The sequence below is a fragment of the Heterodontus francisci genome, chromosome 3 (genome assembly GCF_036365525.1).
Source record: "Heterodontus francisci isolate sHetFra1 chromosome 3, sHetFra1.hap1, whole genome shotgun sequence".
NCBI classification, from domain to species: Eukaryota; Metazoa; Chordata; class Chondrichthyes; order Heterodontiformes; family Heterodontidae; genus Heterodontus; species Heterodontus francisci.
In genome coordinates, this window is record NC_090373.1 from 24,667,361 (window position 1) to 24,683,318 (window position 15,958).

The window sequence follows — 15,958 nt, forward strand, 5'->3', positions numbered from 1 at the left end:
TGGGATTAGTGCAGGATTAGTATAAATGGGTGGTTGATGGTCAGCACAGACTCGGGCCGAAGGGCCTGTTTCAGTGCTGTATCTCTTTTTTAAAAAAAAAAGATCCCACATGGCAGACTGGTCAGAAAAAGTAAAAGCTCATGGGATACAGGGGTATGTGGCGAGTTGGATCCAAAATTGGCTCAATGGCAGGAAACAAAAGGTAATGGTCGACGAATGTTTTTGCGAATGGTCGGTCGTTTCCAGTGGTGTTGCACAGGGCTCAGTATTGGGTCCCTTGTTGTTTGTGGTATATATTGATTTGGATTTAAATGTGGGAGGCATGATTGGGAAATTTGCATGACACAAAAATTGGACGTGTAGTTGATAGTGAAGAGGATAGCTGTAGACCCCAGAATGATATGAATGGTTTGGTTGAGTGGGCGGAAAAGTGACAAATGGAATTCAGTCCGGAGAAGTATGAGGTAATGCATTTGGGGAGGGCAAACAAAGCAAGGGAATACACAACATGAGGGTATCGAGAGGGGTAGAGGAAGTGAGATACCTTGGAGTGCATGTCCTCAGGTCCCTGAAAGTGGCAGGACAGGTAGATAGAGTGGTGAAGACGGCATATGGAATGCTTTCCTTTATTGGCCGAGGTATAGGGTACAAAAGCTGGGATGTAATGCTGGAACTGTATAAAACACTGGTTAGGTCACAGCTGAAATATTGTGCACAGTTCTGATGATCATATTACAGGAAGGATATAATTGCTCTGGAGCGAGTACAGAGGAGATTTACAAGAATGTTGCCAGGGCTTGAAAGTTGCAGCAATGAGGAAAGATTGGATCGGCTAGGGTTGTTTTCCTTAAAACGGAGGAGGCTGAGAGGTGACTTAATTGAGGTGTACAAAATTATGAAGGGCCTAGATAGAGTAGACAGGAAGGACCTGTTTCCCTTGGCGGAGAGGTCAATTACCAGGAGGCTCAGATTTAAAGTGATTGGTCGAAGGATTAGAGGAGACATGAGGAAAAGCTTTTTCTCCCAGAGGGTGGCGGGTGGCCAGAATTCGCTGCCTGGATCGGTGGTGGAGGCAGAAACCCTCAACTCATTTAAAAGGTACCTGGACATGCACCTGAAGTGCTGTAACCTACAAGGCTACAGACCAGGTGCTGGAAGGTGGAATTAGATTGGGCGGCTAGTTTTTACAGTCGGCGCAGACACAATGGGCTGTATGGCCTCTTTCTGTGCCATAAAGTTTCTATGGTTGCCTGCTATTGTGCAGACACAGTGCCTTTGAAACCTATTTATGATAATTTTATCATGCAAGAAAGCTTTTTGATCTTTTCCCTTGATGCAAATTTAAAAGTGATGGTTATAAATGTGACTGCATGCAATTATTCTTTAATACATTTCTTCTTTGGTGAATGACTAATGAGTTGAGGCCTGTAGAATGCTGTATTAGGACAAAATGTACTCCATGAATGATGTTGAAATAACTAAGGAGGAGATTGAAAGATCTAAAGGTCATAGGCTCAATGTTTGACATCTCCAACCAGTACAGAACAACAAATAGCCCACAGAATATTGAACTACATGTTAGCCTTGACTCAGTGGTGTTGAGCCAGAAGGTTATGGCTTCAAACCCCACTTAGATTTTGAGCTCATAATCTAGGCTGACACTATACAAATGCAAGTTAGTTTCTTTTTCCACAATCAAAATGGTAAAATACAAGTTAGTGCAAGTCATAATCAAACTGTACAGCACTCTAGTCAACAACACCTTGAATATTGTGTTTATTTTTGGTCATGGGACATTCAAAAATTGGAGTTGGTGCAGAGACCAATCACAATCCTGATCTGTCAGCATTGAGAACAGACTGGAGAAACTTGGGTTTTTCAGCCTGAAGCTTCCAAGAGGGAAACTTCTCAAGATACACTAGATTGTATGGAAAGGGAGAAGCTGGAAAATTATTTCAAAATAAATTCCCAGCCTCCAGAAATAGTGACTGTCAAGGTTTTATCTTGGGTAACCTTGCCCTGCACTAAGTGAGCACTCTTCATTGTTTGACTGTGGGAAGCAATCAGATGTGAGCAGGGTCCTATCCATGCACGTGTAGTTCCATGGAGGAGTGGAGGGGGTTGTGCCAATGGGTTACAATCAGGAGCATGGAGCAATGCGCGATTTTTTTCATGCTTGTTATACCGCACCAAATACTGGTCTAGTTAACACCAATTAACTTGATGTTAACTAGGGATGGAGCCTGGTACTTTCCAGATCTAGATGACGAAATATAGCTTGGCCTGATAGAATTCCTCAAAAGGCTGAATGGGAGGTACATGGAGCAATAATTGCTGCACTTTAATTGTTGTGGAAAGTAGCACCGAGTAGAGCAATAGATCTCTTCACATTCACTCTTATCAAGATTAGGCGATTTGAATTAGTAAGGTCATGGAGAATGCAGAGGACATGAGCATCAGAGACATAAGCACTTGCTAGGCTAGATGTCAGGAGGTTTCTCTTTTCACGGAGGTGGGGACGAGGGGGTCACTGACATTAAACAAGTTGTCGGCCTGTGTAGTGTGTGGATTTGCAGCAACTGATCAGGGAGTTGCACAAGCTCCTGATTGAGGTTGGTATCACTGAGTACAAATGGTAGATGAGTTGTTGGGTAATGAGCCTCACGATCACTCTGGTCTTCTGAACTTGTTTCAATTGTATTTAGGGGTCATAATTAGAACTTGCTGTTTTTTGACTGCCAGGAGATCACCTGGCTGCTGGTGGATGGAAAAACTGAGGGGTAGGTGAGTTGGGGTGAGTCACGATTGCAACATGTCTGCAAGGATAGGCTCAATGAGCCACCTGTGTATCATTTCATAGGTATGTATAATATTTCTGGTTAATCGGGAGTTCTGTAATGTAATTGACTTTGTTTTGGCAAACTTGAGCTCATCCAGAACTCTACTGCCCATATCCCAGCTTGCACCAATTGCCCCAGTGCTTGCTGACCTAGACTAGGCCCCAGTCTGGCAAAGCTTCAAAATTTAAAATTCTCTTCCTTGCTTTCAAATTGATCTATGGCTTTGCCACCCATTTGGTTCCGTAACCCATTTGGTTCACTAATGTCTTTTAGGGAAGGAAATCTGCCGTCCTTACCTGGTCTGGCCTACATGTGACTCCAGACCCACAGCAATGTGGTTGACTCTTACATGCCCTCTGAAATGACCTAGCAAGCCACTCAGTTGTATCTAACTGCTACAAAGTCAATAAAAAAAGAATGAAACCGGAAGGACCACCCAGCATCGACCTAGGCACCGGAAATGACAACGGCAAACCCAGCCCTGTTGACCCTGCAAAGTCCTCCTTACTAACCTCTGGGGGCTTGTGCCAAAGTTGGGAGAGCTGTCCCACAGACTAGTTAAGCAACAGCCTGACAGTCATACTCACGGAATCATACCTGACAATGTCCCAGACACTGCCATCACCACCCCAGGGTATGTCCTATCCCACTGGCAGGACAGACCCGTCGGAGGGAATTTCCTTCAGAGTCCTCAACATCGACTCCAGACCCCATGAAGTCTACTGGCACCAAATCAAACATGGGCAAGGAAACCTGCTGATTACCACCTACTGCCCTCCCTCAGCTGATGAGTCATTACTCCTCCAATTTGAACACCACTTGGAGGAAGCACTGAAAGTGGCAAGGGCACAGAATGTACTCTGGGTGGGGGACTTAAATGTCGGCCTCCTCTTGAAATCCCCAGCATCACAGATGCCAGACTTCAGCCAATTCGATTCACTCTGCGTGATATCAAAGAACGACTGAAGGCAATGGATATTGCAAAGGCTATGGGCCCTGACTATTCCGGCAATAGTACTAAGGTCTGTGCTCCAGAACTTGTGGCACCCCTAGCCAAGGTGTTCCAGTACAGCTACAACACTGGCATCTACAATGCAATGTGGAAAATTGCTACAGGTATGTCCTGTGCACAAAAAGCAACCCGGCTACTAACCGCCCTATCAGCAATCATCAGTAAAGTGATGGAAGGTGTCATCAACAGTGCCATCGAGCAACACTTGCTCAGCAATAACCTGTTCAATGATGCTCAGTTTGGGTTCTGCCAGGGCTACTCAGCTCCTGGCCTCATTACAGCCTTGGTTCAAATGTGGACAAAAGAGCTGAACTCGAGGTGAGGTGAGAGGACTGCCCTTGACATCAAGGCAGCAGTTGACTGAGTATGGCATCAAGGATCTAGCAAAACTGAAGTCAATGGGAATTGGGGGAAAACTCTCCGCTGGTTGGAGTCATACCTAGTGCAAAGGAAGATGGTTGTGCTTGTTAGAGGTCAATTATCTGAGCTCCAGGACATCACTGCAGGAGTTCCTCAGGGTAGTGTCCTCGGCCCAACCATCTTCAGCTGCTTCATCAATGACCTTCAATCATAAGGTCAGAAGTGGGGATGTTCACTGATGATTGCACAATGTTCACCATTCGTGACAACTCAGATACTGAAGCAGTCCGTGTAGAAATGCAGCAAGACCTGGACAATATCCAGGCTTGGGCTGATAAGTGGCAAGTAACATTTGCGCCACACAAGTGCCAGGCAATGACCATCTCCAACAAGAGAGAATCTAGCCATCTCCCCTTGACATTCAATGGCATTACCATCGCTGAATCCCCCACTATCAACATCCTAGGGGCTACCATTGACCAGAAACTGAACTGAAGTAGCCATATAAATACCTTGGCTACAAGAGCAGGTCAGAGGCTAGGAATCCTGCTGCGAGTAACTCACCTCCTGACTCCCCAAAGCCTGTCCACCATCTACAAGGCACAAATCAGGAGTGTGATGGAATACTCTCCACTTACCTGGATGGGTGCAGCTCCGACAACACTCAAGAAGCTCGACACCATCCAGGACAAAGCAGTCCGCTTGATTGGCACCCCATCCACAAACATTCACTCCCTCCACCACCGACGCACAGTGGCAGCAGTGTGTACCATCTACAAGATGCACTGCAGCAACGCACCAAGGCTCCTTAGACAGCACCTTCCAAACCCGCGACCTCTACCAACTAGAAGGACAAGGGCAGCAAATGCATGGGAACACCACCAACCTGCAAGTTCCCCTGCAAGTCACACACCATCCTGACTTGGAACTATATCACCGTTCCTTCACTGTCACTGTGTCAAAATCCTGGAACTCCCTAACAGCACTGTGGGTGTACCTACCTCCCATGGACTGCAGCGGTTCAAGAAGGTAGCTCACCACCACTTTGTCAAGGGCAATAAGGGATGGGCAATAAATGCTGGTCTAGCCAGCGATGCCCACATCCCATGACTGAATTAAAAAACCTCCTCCAGTCCTGCAATCCTGAGGTCTCTATGCTCCTCCAATTCTACCATTGGCGCCTGGGCCCTATACTCTGGAATTCTCTCTGTATACTTCACCTCTCTCCTTTAAGACATTTCTTAAAACATACTTCTTTGACCATGCTTTTGGTCACCTGTCCTATTATCTCCTGTGTGGCTTGATGTTGGGTTTAATTTGATAATACTCCTGTAAAACACCTTGGGATGTTTTATTACATTGAAGATGCTATATAGTTGCAAATTGACATATTAACTAGCATCATGGGCAGAGATTTAACAGACTGAAATTGTCCCTTTGAGTTTGGGAAAGTGCATGACACAGCAACATGTAAAGAGGTAACAAAACTCAATTACAGAATAGACCATGTGCCAGGAACCTTAATAGGTCAATGGGCAAGATTTGAAGCTTAGTGGAAGTCTCACTGAAGTCCATTGATTTGTCAACAATTTATCAACTTAAAAAAAAACTTGGTTGTTAATACATACCAACCACATCAATTATATATTTCTCTACTCGTAAACAGCAGCATTGCATGTGGTCGGTTGATGATTTTTTAAATGGCCCAGATTTTGCGGTAGTAATGTTGGTGAAATTGTTAGCGTTCGTCATTACTCCTCTGAAACTGACAGGAACTTCTGGAGTTTGCACATATGCAGTTAAAGGTGGACATCCAGATGTTTCTGTTAGTGATTCTGCTTCTCCACAGGGTGCAGTGTTAAAGTTTCTTCAGGCTGCAGTCAAATAGAAATCACTGAACTGACGAAAACTTGCTTCTTTATGCTATTAGTCTTGCTGTAAAAACCCTTGGAAAAAGTTGCACCTTGTTGAATGAGGTGCAACTGGGTTTTTAGTGGTGTACTTAATTCATAATTACTGCTGAATCGCCTCACTGTCTCTGCGGAATAACTAATTTTATATGGGAAATGTCAAATTTCTCCATTATGATATGTTCACATTTTAAATTTTTTTTAGCAGTTTGATATTTCAGCTTCTACCTTAATCCCATGTACATATCCCAATCATTTTTTCACTCTGTAAAATCCATAATCAGTTTTTTTTTATCTGTCAGTACTTTTCTGATTTGTCAGTGGGTTGATTTGCAGGGATAGGCAACAACATGTTGCACCATGGATATTTCACGAAATTGTTGATTAAGCCATGGACATGGAGGCAATTAATTTGTATATAAAGTGTATAGCAAACTAAATGTCATTAAAACACAATCCAATTTAAAATGTATTTCTCCCTGTTTAGTGAGTACCTGACATTGTCATTGTTTACATAAGTAGTCAATGTCTGCCCAAACACTTGATGTAGCGATGCACAGAATTCGGATAGATGTCCATCTGTCAGGTGTGATCTTGATCTCTTTCTCTCCCTTACAAAGAACAAAAGAACAAAGATAATTACAGCACAGGAACAGGCCCTTCGGCCCTCCAAGCCTGCGCCGATCCAGATCCTCTCTCTAAACATGTCGCCTATTTTCTAAGGTTCTGTATCTCTTTTCTTCCTGCCCATTCATGTATCTGTCTAGATACATCTTAAAAGACTCCATCGTGCCCGCATCTACCACCTCCGCTGGCAATGCGTTCCAGGTGCCCACCACCCTCTGCGTAAAGAACTTTCCACGCATATCCCCCCTAAACTTTTCCCCTTTCACTTTGAACTCGTGTCCTCTAGTAATTGAAACCCCCACTCTGGGAAAAAGCCTCTTGCTATCCACCCTGTCTATACCTCTCATGATTTTGTACACCTCAATCAGGTCCCCCCTCAACCTCCGTCTTTCTAATGAAAATAATCCTAATCTGCTCAACCTCTCTTCATAGCTAGCGCCCTCCATACCAGGCAACATCCTGGTGAACCTCCTCTGCACCCTCTCCAAAGCATCCACATCCTTTTGATAATGTGGCGACCAGAACTGTACGCAGTATTCCAAATGTGGCCGAACCAAAGTCCTATACAACTGTAACATGACCTGCCAACTCTTGTACTCAATGCCCCGTCCGATGAAGGAAAGCATGCCGTATGCCTTCTTGACCACTCTATTGACCTGCGTTGCCACCTTCAGGGAACAGTGGACCTGAACACCCAAATCTCTCTGGACATCAATTTTCCCCAGGACTTTTCCATTTACTGTATAGTTCACTCTTGAATTGGATCTTCCAAAATGCATCACCTCGCATTTGCCCTGATTGAACTCCATCTGCCATTTCTCTGCCCAACTCTCCAATCTATCTATATTCTGCTGTATTCTCTGACAGTCCCCTTCACTATCTGCTACTCCACCAATCTTAGTGTCGTCTGCAAATTTGCTAATCAGTCCACCTATACTTTCCTCCAAATCATTAATGTATATCACAAACAACAGTGGTCCCAGCACGGATCCCTGTGGAACACCACTGGTCACACGCCTCCATTTTGAAAAACTCCCTTCTACTGCTACTGTCTGTCTCCTGTTGCCCAGCCAGTTCTTTATCCATCTAGCTAGTACACCTTGGACCCCAAGCGCCTTCACTTTCTCCATCAGCCTGCCATGGGGAACCTTATCAAACGCCTTACTGAAGTCCATGTATATGACATCGACAGCCCTTCCCTCATCAATCAACTTTGTCACTTCCTCAAAGAATTCTATTAAGTTGGTAAGACATGACCTTCCCTGCACAAAACCATGTTGCCTATCACTGATGAGCCCATTTTCTTCCAAATGGGAATAGATCCTATCCCTCAGTATCTTCTCCAGCAGCTTCCCTACCACTGACGTCAGGCTCACCGGTCTATAATTACCTGGATTATCCCTGCTACCCTTCTTAAACAAGGGGACAACATTAGCAATTCTCCAGTCCTCCGGGACCTCACCCGTGTTTAAGGATGCTGCAAAGATATCTGTTAAGGCCCCAGCTATTTCCTCTCACGCTTCCCTCAGTAACCTGGGATAGATCCCATCCGGACCTGGGGACTTGTACACCTTAATGCCCTTTAGAATACCCAACACTTCCTCCCTCCTTATGCCGACTTGACCTAGAGTAATCAAACATCTGTTCCTAACCTCAACATCCGTCATGTCCCTCTCCTCGGTGAATACCGATGCAAAGTACTCGTTTAGAATCTCACCCATTTTCTCTGAGTCCAAGCATAACATTCCTCCTTTGTCCTTTAGTGGGCCAATCCTTTCTCTAGTTACCCTCTTTCTCCTAGTTCCCCTTCTCGCGCTCTCTCTCCCTCTCTCCCACTACCTCCCTCCCTCTCCCCCTCCTTCCCTCTCTCTTCCCTCCCTCCCTCTCTCTCCCCTCCTTCCCACCCTCTCTCTTCCCTACCTCCCTCCCTCTTCCCCCTCCCTCCCTCTTCCCCCTCCCTCCCTCTCTCTCTCCCCCTCCCTCTCTCTCCCCCCTCCCTCCCTCCCTCTCTCTCCCCCTCCCTCCCTCCTTCCCCTCCCTCCCTCTTCCCCTCCCCCTCCCTCCCTCTCTCCCCCCTCCCTCTCTCTCTCCCCCTCCCTCCGTCTCTCTCCCCCCCTCCCTCTCTCTCACCCCCTCCCTCCCTCCCTCTCTCTCACCCCCTCCCTCCCCCTCTCTCTCTCCCCCCCTCCCTCCCCCTCTCTCTCTCCCCTCCCTCCCTCCCTCTCTCTCCCCCTCCATCCCTCCCACTCTCTCTCCCCCTCCCTCCCCTCTCTCTCCCCCTCCCTTCCTCTCTCTCTCCCCTCCCTCCCTCCCTCTCTCTCCCCCTCCATCCCTCCCACTCTCTCTCCCCCTCCCTCCCTCTCTCTCCCCCTCCCTTCCCTCTCTTACCCCCTCCCTCCCCCTCTCTTCCCTCCACTCCCTCCCCCTCTCTTCCCCCCCTCCCTCCCCCTCTTTTCCCCCCCTCCCTCCCCCTCTCTTCCCCCCCTCCATCCCTCCCTCTCCCCCTCCCTCCCTTTCTCTCTCCCCCTCCCTCCCTCCCTCTCTCTCTCTCCCCCTCTCTCTCTCCCCTCCCTCCCTCCCTCTCTCTCCCCCTCCATCCCTCCCACTCTCTCTCCCCCTCCCTCCCTCTCCCCCTCCTCCCTCCCTCTCTCTCTCTCCCCCTCCACCCTCCCTCTCTCTCCCCCCCTCCCTCCGTCTCTCTCTCTCCCCCCTCCCTCCCTCCCTCTCTCTCTCCCCCTCCCACGTCTCTCTCCCCCCTCCCTCCCTCCCTCTCTCTCTCCCCCTCCCACGTCTCTCTCCCCCCTCCCTCTCTCCCTCTCTCTCTCCCCCTCCCTCCCTCCCTCTCTCCCTCTCCCTCCCTCCATCTCTCTCATCCTCCCTCCCCCTCTTTCTCCCCCTCCCTCCCCCTCTCTCTCCCCCTCCCTCCCTCTCTCTCCCCCTCCCTCCCTCCCTCTCTCTCACCCCCTCCCTCCCCTTCTCTCCCTCCTCCTCTCTCCCTCCCCTCTCTCTCTTTCCCCCTCCCTCCCCTCTCTCTCTTTCCCCCTCCCTCCCCTCTCTCTCTTTCCCCCTCCCTCCCCACCCCCTCCTCCCCTCTCCCCTCCCCCTCCTCCCCTCTTCCCTCCCCCTCTCTCTCCCCCCCTCCCTCCCCCTCTCCCTCTCTCCCCCTCTCCCTCTCTCCCCCCTCCCTCCCCCTCTCTTCCCCCCCTCCATCCCACTCTCTTCACCCCCCACCCTCTCCCCCTCCCTCCCCACTCCCCTCCCCCCTCTCTCCCCCCCCTCCCCTCCCCCTCTCTCCCCCCACCCTCTTCCCTCCCCTCCCCTCTCCTCCTCCTCCCCCCCCCATCCCCCTCCCCCACTAATAAACCCAATTGGGAATTCAGCAGGAACTTTGCCCAAAGAGCAATGAAAATGTGGAATTTGCCACCACAAGACTAACTGAGGTGAATAGCATTGAAGTCTATAAGGGAAAGCTAGATAAACACATGATGGAGAAAGGAACAGAGCATATCCTGGTGGGGTGAAATGAAGAGGGATGGGAGGAGGCTCGTGTGGAGTATAAACACCGGCATAGACCAGTTGAGCTGAATGGCCTGTTTTTTTTTACTGTAGACTGTACATTGAAATTGGGGATTGAATGTGAATCCATCTTGTATTCCACTGTACAGATCTTCTGTGACGATGGTTTATTGATCTCTCAAGATAAGCAGTTACCTGATAATGCAACTGATTGATGTCTTAACATTTGTTATTACTCTACACTTGGTTGGCTTAGTGAAGCCTGGGTTTTCACGGGAAGAGGAGAGGATCACAAGGCAAAGCTCCTTATGCCATTTTTCACCTACCTCCTAACGGCCAGTTATCATGCAGGATTTCTCTCAGGGAATGCTGCACGCCCCAGAGTTATAAATAGCTAAATAATGAGCAGCCTCTCTTTGGGATAGCTCAATAGCAGCAATCAGTTTCCACTAGTATCTTTGGTGAATAAGCAAGGCCTGCTCCCAATAGGTACTCTTAGAACTGCAGACAAGTTTTTTTTTCTCCCCCAGTCCGAATGAATTAAAACCATTACATAAATCGCTCTGACTGGACAATAGAAAATATTTTAAATGGAGCTGTGAACTAATTCTTGGTTGCAAGGGATTATCTGTTCAAAGGTACTGGGCTATCATCCTTTTTGGCCTCCTTGTCTCGAGAGACAATGGGTAAACGCTTAGAGGTGGTCAGTGGGGGCTATCATAATAGCATTAAAATGTGCACTCGTTTTGGAAAGAAAACACAACTGGTCACCCATCTTTAAAGATGGTCTTTTCAAGGTGTAATTATTGTCTTAACAGTTGTGACACACAGAAGAGTGAACATGTCCAAATTTTTGATAAAATTCATCCTGGGCGCGAATCAGGGCCTCTTCATCTATGTACACTGCAGGTCGTTTGGAGGTTACAAAGTACTGAACTTTCCTAACACTCCATCCAATAATGTACATCAGGTATCCACATACTGTAGCAGTCGATCTACCCACACCTGCATTGCAATGGACATAGACAGTGTGGCCATTCTCCAGCAACCCATGAAGCAAGTAAACAGCCTGAGGCAGCATCTTCACCCTGCCTGAAGTGAAGCATGTTTGAGAAAACAAATGAAGGTTAGAAAGTTTGAAATCAAGGGCAGCTTGACTACCATATATTTAAACTGCAAGTGCATAGAAGGATGCAGTAGCAAACAAATGGAAGGCTAAAATATTTGTGGAACTAGTCATGTTTGATCCAGATAGAGAGCTTTTATTAATGGGCCATTTTCCTAATGAAGACTTCTGTTAACTTTCATTCTCATCAACCACTCTCAAGTTGTTGAACACAACAGAAGATTGTGGGAAGGAAAAACAAATGGAGAAGGTAAATCTTTATTCGCTTTAGGTATCTTATTTGGACATATACATCCAAATTATTCATTGCAGCTGATCATAACTGAAGCAGTAATAAGGGTGCGACATGAGTTTATGGGACTTCTCAGAGTTATCACTGTCAGTTTGGGAATACATACAACAAATAAGCAATTTCTTTACTTGGAGAATGGTTAAAATGTGGAACTTGCCACCACAAGGAATGGTTGAGACAAATAGCATAGATGTGTATAAGGGGAAGCTAGATAAGTGCACAAGACAGAAAGGAATGGAAGGACATGGTGATAGATAAACTAAGGTGGGTCAAATTGCCTGTTTCTGTGCTGTAAAATTCTACATAATTCTTAGAATTTTCCACTATTAATAAGCAAACCGGTCATTCATTAAACACATCAGGACTTGCTGTTTGTAAGCTATGCCCCTCCCCTATTTCGACGCCCAGTTATGGGAAAGCAGTGGTAACAAAATTTTGATAAATAGAACTTTTTTGTATTAAAGCATCAAAATAGTGTATACTTTTGCTAAAGTAAATCTTGACAGAAACAAATATAAGTAAAGAAAGACTTGCATTTATATAGCACATTTCACGACCACCAGACGTCTCAAAGCACTTTGCAGCCCATGAAGTGCTTTTTGAAGAGTAGTTGCTTTTGTAATGCAGGGAAAACAAACAAGAGAGTTTGTCTATTAAAGCCACTATATGCTTATTTACTATTCCACACTTTTGGGAACATTGCTCCACTCTGGTTTTGACTGTAATTCTTTTTCTTCCAATTCTTGGGATATGGGTGTTGTTGACAAGGTCAGCATCTATAAATATATGGTGCTATTCCCTCCCTGCATTCTTGCTAAAGCTGCTCATTCTCTGTCCTTCCCTACCAGGCAAAATAATTGTGCAGCCGGAGGGGTCCTGAGCTGTCCTTTCCCACACTGCTACCCATCCCTGACACCCCCCTTGTTCCATGATTTATTATGTAACTGGTATGTGAGGAGAGCGCATTTAATATCTTACCACTTATCTATCCATATCTTGTTTGGAGAGATTATTGGAGCTCATCAGCTGTGAGAAATTGACCACGCACCTTGATCACACTCCATAGGCAAATTTAAGCCAATTTCTTGCAGCTGATTGACTTGTATGAAAATATATTCCAACTGTTCACCAAAAAAAAGCAAAGCCAGCATTTGCAATTTACATAGACAAACTCTCCCACCAACTCAAAAATACAGGAGTACTGATGGCTCTTCACTACAAAAATAATCTTAGCCCTCAATATTTCAAAAACAAGCAATGGATTCCAAAAGCTTTCATGGTGATTTTGACCTACAGCTTCAAGAGCAAACAACTTGAAGATTATGCTGATAGGGTGAGATGAAGAGGGATGGGTGGAGGCTTGGATGGAGCATAAACACTGGCAGTGAGCTGAATGGCCACTTTCTGTAAGTTTTATGTAACCTGCATTTTCCAGGAATCAATCAAAAAAATTTTACTTCACTGCCTCTGAATACTTCTTGGACAAGTTCGATATATACAATATATCTAGATTTCCAAAAGACCTTTGATAAGGTAATATATAATAAACTAATGAATAAGGTCAGAACATGCGGAGTCAGGGGACAAGTAGCAAAATGGATAGCTAGCTGATTATAAGACAGAAAGAGAGTAACGGGGTAAAGGATAATTATTCAGAGTGGCATAAGGTGGGAAGTGGGGTGCCACAAGAATCAGTGCTGGAACCACGATTGTTCACAATTTATATTCACAATTTATACTTTGAAATCAAAATTCAATTTCTAAATTTGCGGATGATATTAAATTGGAAGGACTAGTCAACGCTGAAGAGGACTGCAACAGATTGGGCATATATTTGGTAAATGAATTTCAGCATTGATAAGTGTGACGTTTTACATTTTGGTATGAAAAATAAGGCGGTCACATATTCCTTAGAAAATAAGAATCTAAATATGATAAAGGACCAAAGGGAGTATAAATACATATAATCACTAAAACTTGTGACATAGGTCAATAAGGCCATAACAAAAACAACCGAGGGGGACAGAATTGAAAAGTGGAGAAGTTATGTTAAACTTGGATACAACCTTGGTGAGACAACACTTGGAGTGCTGTATACAGTTCTGGTCACCATATAGAGGCTAGAGAGGCTCTGAAGAAGGTGCAAAAAAAGATTTACAAAGAATGATACCAGAATTGTGAGGTCTGGTATCATTCTTGTAAATCTTTTTTGTACCAATCAACAATAACAACTTGAATTTCTCCAGCAAATTTAACGTAATAAAACATCCCAAGGTGCTTCACTTAGGCATTATAAAACAAAATATGACACAATGTGACAAATAAAGAGATATTAAGGCAGATGACCAAAAGCTTGATCGAAGAAGTAGGTTTTAGGAAGTGTCTTAAAGGAGGAGACAGAGGTGAAGAGGTGTAGGGAGGGAATTCCAGAGCTTAAGGTTTTGGCAGCTGAAGGCGTGGGTACCAATGGTACAGCAATTAAAATTAGGGATGCTCAAGAGGCCTGAATTAAAGGAGCAGAGATATCTGAGGGTTGTAGGGCTGGAGGAGATTAGAGATAGGGAGGGGTCAGGCCATAGAGGGATTAGAAAACAAGGATGAGAATTTTAAGATCAGGGCATCGTTTAACTGGTAGCCAATGTAGGTCAGAGAGCACAGGGATGATAGGTGAAAGGCATTTGGTATGAATTAGGCATGGGCTGCAGAGTTTTGGATGATCTCAAGTTTATGAAGGGTAGAATATGGGACACCGACTATTAGAATAGTCAAATCTGGAGATAACAACGGCATGGATAAGGATTTCAGCAGCAGAAGAGCACAGACAGGGGTGGAGACGGGTGATGTAACGGAGGTGAAAACAGACTTAGCGACAGCACGGATATATGGCTAGAAGCTCATCTCAGAGTCAAATATGACACCGAGGTTGCGAACAGTCTGGTTTAGCCTCAGACAGTTGTCAGGAAGATGGATGGAATCGATGGCGAGGGAACAGAGTTTGTGGTGGGAATGGAAAACACTGGCTTCAATCTTCCCAATATTTAATTGGAGGAAATTTCTGCTCATCCTGTACTGGATGTCAGATAAGCAGTCTGATAATTTAGAAACAGTGGAGGGATCGAGCGAGGTGGTGGTGAGGTAGATCTGGGTGTCGTTAGTGTACATGTAGAAACTGATGCTGTATTTTCGTATGAACAGGCCGAGTCTCTTTGCTTATGAAGAAAGAAAATTGAAGAGTGACCTAATAGCGGTGTTTAAAATTATGAAAGGTTTTTGGTAGCGTAGGCACAGCGAGTGTGTTTCCATTTATGGGGATGATCAAAACAAAAGGCTATCAATATAAGAAAGTTACCAAGAAATCAAATAGGGAATTCAGGAGAACCTCTTTGCCCAGCGTGCTGAGAGTGTGAAACTCCCTACCACAGGGAATAGTTGAGGCAAATACTGTCGATGCATTTAAGGGGAAACTAGATAAGCAAGTGAGGGAGAAAGGAATAGAGAGTTATTCTGATAGTTAGATGAGGAAGGATGGGAAGGGGATTGAATGAAGCATAAGTGCTGACATGGACTGGTTCGGCCTAATGGCCTGTTTCTGTGTTGAATATTCAACAACTTTAAAACATCCCAAGGCACTTCACAGGAGCATTATAGAACAAAATTTGACACCAATCCACATAAGGAGATATTAGGGCAGGTGACTAAATGCTTAGTCAAAGAGATAGGTTTTAAGGAGTATCTTAAAAGATGAAAGAAAGATGGAGAGGTTTAGGGAGGGAATTCCAGAACTTAGGATCTTGGCAGCTGAAGGCACGGCCATCAATGGTTGAGTAATTAAAATCGTGATGCTCAAAAGGTCAGAATTAGAGGAGCGCAGGTGTCTCAGAGGGCTGTGGGGCTGGAGAAGTTAGGGACAGGCAAGGCCATGGAAGGATTTGAAAACAAGGATGAGAATTTTAAAATCGAGATGTTGCTTAACCGGGAGCCAATGTAGGTCAGCAAGCACAGGGGTGATAGGGGAACCGGACTTGGTGTGAGTAAGGACATGGCAGAGTTTTGGATGACATCAAGTTTAAGGGATGTAGGAGGCTGGCCAGGAGTACATTGGAATTGTCAAGTCTAGAGATAACAAAGACATGGATGAGGGTTTCAGCAGCAGATGAGCCAAGGCACGGCTGGAGTTGGGCAATGTTACAGATATGGAAATAGGCAGTCTTAGTGATGCCATGGATAGGCAATTGGAAACTGATGTCAGGGTTGCACGTGATACCAAGGCTGTGA

General features: G+C 45.6%; 1 protein-coding gene across 1 annotated transcript in view; it reads right to left on the minus strand.

Moving 5' to 3' along the window:
* Positions 1 to 10,864: 10,864 nt before the first annotated feature.
* The window catches only part of epm2a (EPM2A glucan phosphatase, laforin), a 38,034-nt gene continuing 32,940 nt past the window's right edge, over positions 10,865 to 15,958 (minus strand). Inside the window, exon 4 of the mRNA XM_068020200.1 lies at positions 10,865 to 11,357. Coding sequence (XP_067876301.1) covers positions 11,077 to 11,357 — 281 coding nt within the window. The 3' untranslated portion in view covers positions 10,865 to 11,076. The remainder of the gene's footprint in view (positions 11,358 to 15,958) is intronic.